Below are 9,955 nucleotides of genomic sequence, written 5' to 3' on the forward strand. Positions count from 1 at the left end.
GAGACTGCAGATGGTCTGCTGCATGCGTGGTGACACCTTGGTGAGGAGAACCAAGAAATTCACACAATTATATACTCACACAAAATATTAACACTTTGAACAAAATTTTTACATGTTCACTGAGGGTGTACTTACTTTTGTTGCCAGCTATTTTGACAATAATAGCTACATGTTGAGTTCTTTTTAGAGGAAAGTAAATCTGTACTGCAACGTTTTTGTGTTGAAATAATAGTCATATAAATGTACTGTATAAAGTATAAATATAGAATCTGTTTATTACCATAAACATTTATCACTAATAAAACATTCCATACAGGCTGCTTTAGAAAGAAATGAGACATGTGATGGGACAGAATTAACCAGAGATCACACACCTCCTTTGAAACACCTCAAAGTGTCCTCTCTCTGTTACAGCCTGCCAAGGGAGGAAAATAGAAACATCACAGGAATTTGGACATCAGAGACATTAATAGTTGTAAAGGTTCTTTCAACCAAAATATAATGTATGTAATAACCTACGTTTGCAGTTCCATCACCTGAGATTCTGTAAGAATCAACAATTATATTAAATCATGTATAAAACATTGGGTTTTTAACATACAGTGGCTGTGAAAAGTGTAGAAATCAATCTGACCTGGTGAAGTTTCAGTCTTTCTACAGAAATAAACCCCCATAACAGCCATCGGAACAACCAGGATTATTGGCAGTGTAACACATAAGCGGATGAGAGACTCGAAATCTGTGGAGAAACAATTCAGTACTGTTAGGGGGAAGAAACAGTGCTCAACACACACACACACACACACACACACACACACACACACACACACACACACATGCAGAAACTCACCAGCACTGTTGTTTCTTGATATTTCAGGTCCTTTGTCTTTATCTACATTGACTGTAATATTATTTATGATCTTCCAGTTGCCTTTTGTTTTATTGTAATGTCTGTGCACGTGTAAGACACAGAGATATTGTCCAGCATCTGACTCTGTTACATTTCTGATCCTAATGTTATGGCTGGTTTTGCTATCAGTTTGGTCCGAGAGCCTGTGAAGCAGATCTTCTTGCATATTGCAGTGGTGATTGTACTTCACAGCAATCATGTCCAAATCATAAGAATACACACAGCTGCTGCTCCTTTCAATGGTCTTAATCCAGTACACAGTAAATCCCTGGTGGTCATATCCTGCTGTAAAGTGAAAACTGCAGTTTAACAGAACATCTCCCCCTTCAGTTAGCTCGACTGAAGATCTTTCCTCAGATTTGGTCGTCACTGAGGGAAAAACAGTTTTACTGATTATTCTGAGGAACAAAAATCTTCTTGAGAAAATACAGAAAATGAAAACGTACTCACTTTCTTCATTTGCGTGAGCGACTACGTATGATGTAACAGTGTTGGGAGACGGTTTGAATGGAAACAAGAAACCAGAATCCAGAGCAGAAACACAACGAAAAAATCCACTTCTTGCTATTAGAGGACAGTTTTCACCAACTTTGTCTGAATCTGTCTTTGTGCAGGATTTCTGGATATTATTCAGGTTTATCACGTGTGATTCATGATGAACACATTCCACTGTACAACTCACATCAATTTTGTTGTCAGACTCTGTGCTTATTTCCCATTTATTAGTGCTGCAAATCAACTGCACTTCCTTCACTGTATAAATGAATTCAGTGTGTCCTTCAGGGAGAAGAAAATTTACTAAGAGATCTGGATTATCATTTATTTATATCATGTGACCCACAATAACATACAGCAAAAGGAAATGTAAACATCACTCACCGTGGCTACTGCTGAGGAAGAAGCTCAAAAGGACGAACAGATGAAACACCATTCTTACAATTATTCTATACTGAAGAAAATCTGAAATGAGAATTGCTGGAAATGTTTCTGCTTTTCTTTATGAAGTATAGAATTCAACTGAATTCAAGAATCGTGGCTCCTGAAGTACAATAAATACTGTGAAGACCTTTTAAGTAAGTGAGCAGAAAATGAAGAAACACACACACACACACACACACACACACACACACACACACACACACAGAGGTTATTGGTAGAGGTTGCAACTTTTTCCTGTTACTAGACACAGTATAAGTGTGTGTGTGTGTGTGTGTGTGTGTGTGTGTGTGTGTGTCTGTGTGTGTGTTGGGGTTGTGTGTCTAAACGAGAGTGTGAACAGAGGCATGGCATGAAAGTGAATCGAAAACATCAAAGTGTTTTCTGTTCTGTTCTTGCCTTTTTTGTTTAACCACTAGATGTCGCCATTGTGTTCCTTTTTTTTCTGTAGGATTAAAAAGTAGTTTATTTATGCTTAAGTAAACATAACCCATGTGAAAGTGCCCATAACACTCACTAGACATGAAAAAAGTGCCCCACTCAACACAGACGAAAATAACACACAAACAGCATGAATCATGAGTGAGGAAGTTTATTATAGATGCCATAAAAGGGGATGCAGAACATGTCTTCGAACATGAAGTTCACCCCAAGCGCAGGACAAAAAAGGGAATAACACCTCTTCTGTAAAATCTAACACATTTATGGAAAGCCTAAGCAGCCTACTAAAACCATCAAAGTATTAAAGTTAAGAATATATTTAAAAATACTAATGAGCTTATGCAAAGTAATAAAATTGCTAACAAAATAATAATATAGTATAATCAATGAAATAAGGAAAAAGCAAAGTACTCACGCATGATCAAATTGCACGGGCAAGCACTGTCCACCAAGCGAAGTAAAATAAAGAAGTGAAACGGTGGTATACTTCCCACTTTTTTGTGGTCTAAACCTCTCGAAGAATCTCGAATCTCAATGGTAATCAGAATTGACCTTTTGAATGTTGGAATATTTGAATGTTAATAAGAGTTAAAAATACTTGGGGGAAGGTCTAACATCCAAAGTTTTTCAATAATGGTAATAACTGATGGTAACTGAGGAGGACACGGGTTTGGGAAGTTATTAATGTTAAGGGTTAAAATGTCATGACATGCGGATGCTCTCGGGTTGAATGTGGTTTTCCGCAATAAACTCTTCCTTTGCTCTTCTCATCCTAGTGTCTTGTCTTCTTTTGAAGAGACAATTTTACATTTATTTTGAAAATAGCAACTAACGTTGGAAGCAACTCAGTCTGAGAGACAAGAAATGTCCGAAATTTCCTGCACTGATTACAATTGTCTCCACCTGTGTGTCATTACCTGTGCTTATGTAAGTCAAGAGGCCGTGTATTTGGTACCTGGGCCTTTAATGGGGACGTACCCGGATTAATCCACCTCTTAATACACCACTGTCACATCACAATTATAGAAACCATCAATACTGTACAAAAACGCAATATAACAACACGCGGCATTACAGAGAGACATTTCACATATGGAGGTGAAAACACCTCCACAACAAACCCAGTTAAGACTTCAAACCTCTACACTACAACCACAACTGTGCACCTACAACATCTGGAGCAGCTCAGAATCAATATTTGTCTAATAACGTGACAAAAACATTAAAATTTAAATAAAATACAACCTACTCTCCAGAGGTGCAGACTCATAATGTGCAGCGCCCCCCAGAGGCTGTAATCCAGTGGTACCACTCAGCAACAACCTGTGCAGCTCTGGTGAATTCCATCCCCAGGAGAATTAAAGCAGTGCTACAGAACAATGGTGCTCACACATGTTCACTGAGGGTGTACTCACTTTTTTTGGCAGCTATTTTGACAATAACGGCTGTATGTTGAGTTATTTTTAGAAGGCAGTAAATCTGTACTGTGCACTCTGTAACGTTCTTGTGTTAAAACAATAGTCATATAAATGTACTGTATAAAGTATAAATATAGAATCTGTTTATTACCATAAAAGTTTATCACTAATAAAACATTCCAACAGGCTGCTTTAGAAAGAAATGAGACATGTGATGGGACAGAATTAACCAGAGATCAAATTAATTAAAATTAGAATTTTATTTGGCCACACACACACACACACACACACACACACACACACACACACACACACAGTACAACATGCAGGGAATTGCGTTTTACAACTGATCTGGGACAGATTATGATAAAAATAAATTCAGCTGCAGTAAAGTAATTTGCAATTTACAGTAAAAATTAGAAATGGAATTATGTTCTCTCTCTCTCTCTCTCTCTCTCTCTCTCTCTCTCTTTCTGACCTCAAGTGTCTTCTCTCTGCTACAGCCTGCAAAGGGAAGAAAATAGAAACAGGAATTTGGACATCAGAGACATTAATGGAAGTAAAATTAATTTCAATCAAAATATAATGTATGTAATAACCTACGTTTGCGGTTCCATCACCTGAAATCCTGCAAAAATCAACAATTATATTAAATGATGTATAGCACATTGGGTTTTTAACATACAGTGGCTGTGAAACGTGTAGAAACAGAGTCTTTTATGATTGTTGAGAAACAAACAGGTTTCTTTCACTTCCATGCAACAAACTTGGAAAAAGGCAAAAACACACAAGGACTGGAGAGAAGATGTGATCAGACTCCCTCACCCCCACAGTCACACATGAAGCTTAATGGGTTGGGGTTGTTTTAAAGCAGGGACATTTGGAGGCTTTTTCCAGAAAGTGAAAGGAATCCTGAACCAACATGCCTGCAACGAGACAAAGAGCCAAAGCAACGAATACATCCGAGTTCTCTCCTGCCCAGTCACCATACCTCAATCCTACTGAAGTGCTCTGAGATGAACTGGATCACAAGGTCAGAAAGAAAATCTGCAACCAGTGAAGAACATGTTTGGTTTAAACAACAGTTTTACAAGAGACATGCCAAAGGATTTTATGTTTGGAGAAACGAATTGTCTGAAAGTGTGTAAAGTTGTTGCTCTGTTAAGGGAGAATTTTTCAATGTAAATAAAGTGGAACATCTGAACATTTATTCAGATACACTACTGATTTTGTTGCACAGAAAAGAAAAAAAACATGCATGTGTCTCTCAAAAACCATAAGAGTTCAAAAGGCTCTGTACTATTATTTAATAAAATAAAAGTAAATCTATTATTATTATAAAACTAGAATAAAACTGACCTGGTGAAGTTTCAGTCTTTCTACAGAAATAAACCCCCATAACAGCCATCGGAACAACCAGGATTATTGGCAGTGTAACACATAAGCGGATGAGAGACTCGATATCTGTGGAGAAACAATTCAGTACTGTTAGGGGGAAGAAACAGTGCTCAACACACACACACACACACACACACACACACACACACACACACACACACACACACACACACATGCAGAAACTCACCATTACTGCTGTAATATTATTTATGATCTTCCAGTTGCCTTTTGTTTTATTGTAATGTCTGTGCACGTGTAAGACACAGAGATATTGTCCAGCATCTGACTCTGTTACATTTCTGATCCTGATGTTATGGCTGGTTTTGCTATCAGTTTGGTTTGAGAGCCTGTGAAGCAGATCTTCTTGCACATTGCAGTGGTGATTGTACTTAACAACAATCATGTCCAAATCATAAGAATACACACAGCTGCTGCTCCTTTCAATGGTCTTAATCCAGTACACAGTAAATCCCTGGTGGTCATATCCTGCTGTAAAGTGAAAACTGCAGTTTAACAGAACATCTCCCCCTTCAGTTAGCTCGACTGAAGATCTTTCCTCAGATTTGGTCGTCACTGAGGGAAAAACAGTTTTACTGATTATTCTGAGGAACAAAAATCTTCTTGAGAAAATACAGAAAATGAAAAAGTACTCACTTTCTTCATTTGCGTGAGCGACTACGTATGATGTAACAGTGTTGGGAGACGGTTTGAATGGATACAAGAGACCAGAATCCAGAGCAGAAACACATCGAAAAAATCCACTTCTTGCTATTAGAGGACAGTTTTCACCAACTTTGTCTGAATCTGTCTTTGTGCAGGATTGATCGATATAATTCCGATTTGTATATGTGCGACCACAAATTTGATCACACAGCATTTTGCAATTCCTATCAAATCTGCTCTCAGACATTTCACTTATATGCCATTTACTGCTGTTGCAATCCAATTGCACTTCATTTGCTGTATAAATGAATTCAGTGTGTCCTTAGGGGAGAAAAAAGATTATTAAGAGACCTGGATTATTGTTATTATTGTTTACTTATATCATGTAACCCACAATATCATTCAACAACAAAAAGAAATGTAAAAATTACTCACCGTGGCTGCTGCTGAAGTAGAAACTCGAAAGAACCAGAAGATACAGCAACATTCTTACACTTTTTTATTCTGAACAAATAAACAACTGAAGTGATTAATATTGAATGTTTTATCTTTTCTTCATGAAAAGTATAGAATTAAATTGTCTTCGAGGAGGTGAAGAGTATCGTGGCTCCTGAAGTAAATACTGTGAAGACTTTACTGTGTGCATTTGTTTGTGTGTGTGTGTGTGTGTGTGTGTGTGTGTGTGTGTGTGTATGTGTGTGTGTGTGTGTGTTAGAGAGAGAGCGAGAGAGAGAGCGAGAGAGAGAGAGAGAGAGAGAGAAATGTAATGCTGATGAGAAAAGTGTGAACAGAAACATTGCAGGAAACCGAGATCATGTTTAAGACGTGACATTAGTGTGTATGACAGATTTCAAATATAATGATGAGCATCCTCATGTGCGTTTCTCTGAAATACAGTCTTCACAAATACCAAAAATGTAATTGCTTTAGCTTCATTATACTTACACAGACCTGACCTGAAGCAGTGTTTGTAACGATTTCACAATGATTTCAGGACTGTTTTTATTTCTGTTCTGTTTTTGTCTTTCTTTTGTATAACCACCTGATGTCGCCAGTGTGATGTCGCCTTTCCCCTGCACTGATTACAAATTGTCTCCACCTGTGTCATTACCTGTGCCTTTTATAAGGTTATAAAACTTATATATAATTAAGGTTTGTTTGTCTATGGCTCAAGCCCTGTCTGGGTAAGTTCTTGTTTTTGAGTTTTTCTTGGTGCTTCCTTTTTCCACACAAGACTTTGACCTTTATTTTGGGAAGTATTTTGTGCAATGTTTTTGACCCGATCTTCTGGATTTCTCTCCTGTACCCTAGTAGATATTTTGGTCTATCAAGTTGACTTTTCTTAATTTTATTGTGCTGTTTGGACTTTACATTAAATTATGCCCTCCTGTGGCACGATGTTAGAGACCCTGTCTCTCATATAGCTAACTCCAGTTCCAGCTTCAACCCCACAGTATCACAGTGTTCTGATTATATTGTAGCTATAGTGTTACTGATTTTACGTATGGGAGCAAATGGGAGTAAACATGGAATGGGATATATATTATTAGTCACACAAACAAACATATCTGCCCAGAAGTCATTTAACAGAGGCTAAAACTGGCTGTTTATGCATTTAGAACAAAATCGGGGTATCACATGGCTTTAACTTTTATAGAACATAAGAGAGCACTTTTATTCACACATCGATGGCACATCATTTGAGTTTTGTTATTTGTACAGTGGAACCCAGTTATGTCGATGTCCTAGGGGGTCGCCAAAAAGCATCGAGGTAACCGATGATCGAGATAAACGAAAATCAAAATGGCGGCAATATATTAACGTGCTTGAAATTTCTTTATGTACATGATGTGCATTAATAAATGAGAATGTGCATGCACGTGTTTTTGAAGGGATTTTTTTTTTTACACAAAAGCGTTGCTGCGATTTGTTTAAATGAAGGCATGCTATAAAAATACATACAGCACATGTTTATCTGTCAGGAATCCACCTGCCACGCCCCCTTCGGCCCCCTTCAGCGTGTCAGGTGCTTTCTCGGCCGCTTTCTCTGAAGCTCCGCTTCAATCGCGCACATATGGTGCTCGTTTATCATCATCACCAGCTCCTATTTAAACTTCCACACTCTCACTGTCCGTTATTGTTGGTATATGTTGGTTCACGGCGGTCGTTGTTATCGCTCATGCGTATCCCGGTACGTGTCTTCCCACCGGCACTCTCTCAACGGCTGCTCTTTTCTTCCCAAAGCCCATCGCTGATTCTCCCCGATCCTGTCGTTGTTCATTCTATAGCCCTATTCGGACGGGACTAGTTTTACAGGGGGTCGTTAGAGAAATTTCTGTTTCACAGAGGTACTTTGTGATTTTAATCCCGTCCGAATATGCCATGTCTGTCTTTTTCTCACACGACCTCTGTAAAAGTTCCAGAGCAAATTACCTACTGTTTTTCAGCAAACTCGGCGCTCCTCTGAGAAATCTAATCCTGTCCGAATGCGAATGTCTGTGATTGGCGAAAATGTTTTTTTCCAAAACGCGTTTACTTGGGTGTTTTGGTCAACGTGAACTACCGTACTAACCCTAGCGTGCCGGTATTCAAATTTTTGCTTTCTGCGCACCAATAATGGATGTAGAGGTCCTGTGCCACGCCCACATGTAAAACACAGACACTCCTACCTCCGCAATAAACACGGAGATGTTAGTCCCGTCCAAATCCATACATGAAATGACAGACGTCGGCTGAAAAAAATTATAACTCAAACGTCGTTTGGAAAACTAGTCCCGTCCGAATAGTGCTTATGATTTTGCTGCTCATCCCCCGTTCCGCGCCGCCAATCGCGGCTTTCGCCTCCCGTTCATCGCATAACATTTAACAACAAAAGGCATATGTGCACTACCTAACAGCAGAGATTCACCAGTATACAATACAACACCTGTAACAGCTGTAAGACTTGATTTTTCCGACACTTTCGCGAGTTCTTCTGCGGCTGCACCGAGATAACCGACGTTAAATGGCAAATTTTTCCCCCCTTGTGCTCGAGATGTTCGACATAACCGATAAAAAATGCTTAGAAAAAGCGAGAATTTGGCAGTTCCACTTCAAAAACGTCGACTTAATAGGGTTGTCGAGGTAACCGAGGGCGAGATAACCGGGTTCCACTGTATAAAGATCAACCAGTAGGGCACTGCATCTTGTTTTGTGCACTGAAATAATGCCACTGAAAGGAGGCCTCAAGCTTCCATACAGCAGCCTCCTACACGTTATTCTTTCTGAAATTTGTGGTTGGATCATTTATATTGTAACCTTCAGTACAATACAAAAGTACTATACAAAAGCACAAAATAATAACGTGTGGCATTATAGAGAGAGAGAGGCATTTCTCACATGGAAGGTGAATACCATTTTACTAAAGCATTTGTATATATATACAGTGGAACCATGGGTTACGAATTTAATTGGTTCCGGTACTTTATTCGTAACCTAAAAGTTCGTATCGATATTATATATATATATATATATATATATATATATATATATATATATATATATATATATATATATAATTAACTATAGAAGTTTTAATAAAATCCAACCTACTCACCAGAGATGCATATTAATGATACAAGCTAGCTAGCTTCGGGGTTGGCCGACCTTTCCTCAGTATGTCTAGCTTTTCTGGAAAATTTATTTTTAAGTATGTCCGAGACCAAATCAATTCCTCTTCCTCCGCAGGCATAAAAAAGTCTAACTCTTATGTATTAATGTGTGCAGAGCTACAGACTTGTTTTGCCAGTCGAACTTGGCTGTAACAGTTTTGCTCAGATCAACCAATCAGAGAACGGAGAAATGCTGGGCCAGCTAGCTGCCCTGTGAGGTGAACATAAAATCTGATTGGTTAAAGAAACAGACCCATTGATAATAGAGACTAAGGTAAAAAAAAAGGCCAGCAGTACTGACTCTGAAGACTCTGGGCAGATTAGATTGACATGGCAGCACATAGAGGCTGAAATCTGATTGGGCAAAAAATCTAACATCCACATACACATACTGGAAGCAGTGCAGCCGAGAGAAACACTACGAAATGAAGAGAATAAACTGTTGGGAATAAATTAATACAATTTCATGTCTGCTTGGTGAAAGAACAGATCAAATAATTGTAACATTGATTCTATTACTGTTAATTCTTAAATTTAAT

The 9,955-nt window shown here is 38.4% G+C and overlaps 1 protein-coding gene across 5 annotated transcripts in view; it reads right to left on the minus strand.

Moving 5' to 3' along the window:
• LOC124379603 overlaps nt 1–6,448 on the minus strand; it is a 6,908-nt gene extending 460 nt beyond the window's left edge. The window contains exons 1-8 of one of the 5 annotated variants that reach the window (XM_046840010.1): nt 2,703–2,720; nt 1,790–1,870; nt 1,361–1,687; nt 851–1,279; nt 635–739; nt 520–544; nt 375–415; nt 1–36 (exon numbers count right to left, since the gene is read on the minus strand). The exon at nt 1–36 is cut by the window's left edge and continues 460 nt beyond it. In XM_046840010.1, coding sequence (XP_046695966.1) covers nt 409–415; nt 520–544; nt 635–739; nt 851–1,279; nt 1,361–1,687; nt 1,790–1,870; nt 2,703–2,706 — 978 coding nt within the window. In that variant the 5' untranslated portion in view covers nt 2,707–2,720 and the 3' untranslated portion in view covers nt 1–36; nt 375–408. Of the gene's footprint in view, nt 37–374; nt 416–519; nt 545–634; nt 740–850; nt 1,280–1,360; nt 1,688–1,789; nt 1,952–2,702; nt 4,210–4,308; nt 4,753–5,064; nt 5,170–5,290; nt 5,677–5,757; nt 6,088–6,201 lie in introns of those variants that run through there. The other 4 variants (XR_006924463.1, XM_046840011.1, XR_006924461.1 and 1 more) reach the window with 4 other exon arrangements.
• Between the last annotated feature and the right edge of the window lie 3,507 nt (nt 6,449–9,955).

Source organism: Silurus meridionalis, chromosome 26, assembly GCF_014805685.1.
Source record: "Silurus meridionalis isolate SWU-2019-XX chromosome 26, ASM1480568v1, whole genome shotgun sequence".
Taxonomy (NCBI): domain Eukaryota; kingdom Metazoa; phylum Chordata; class Actinopteri; order Siluriformes; family Siluridae; genus Silurus; species Silurus meridionalis.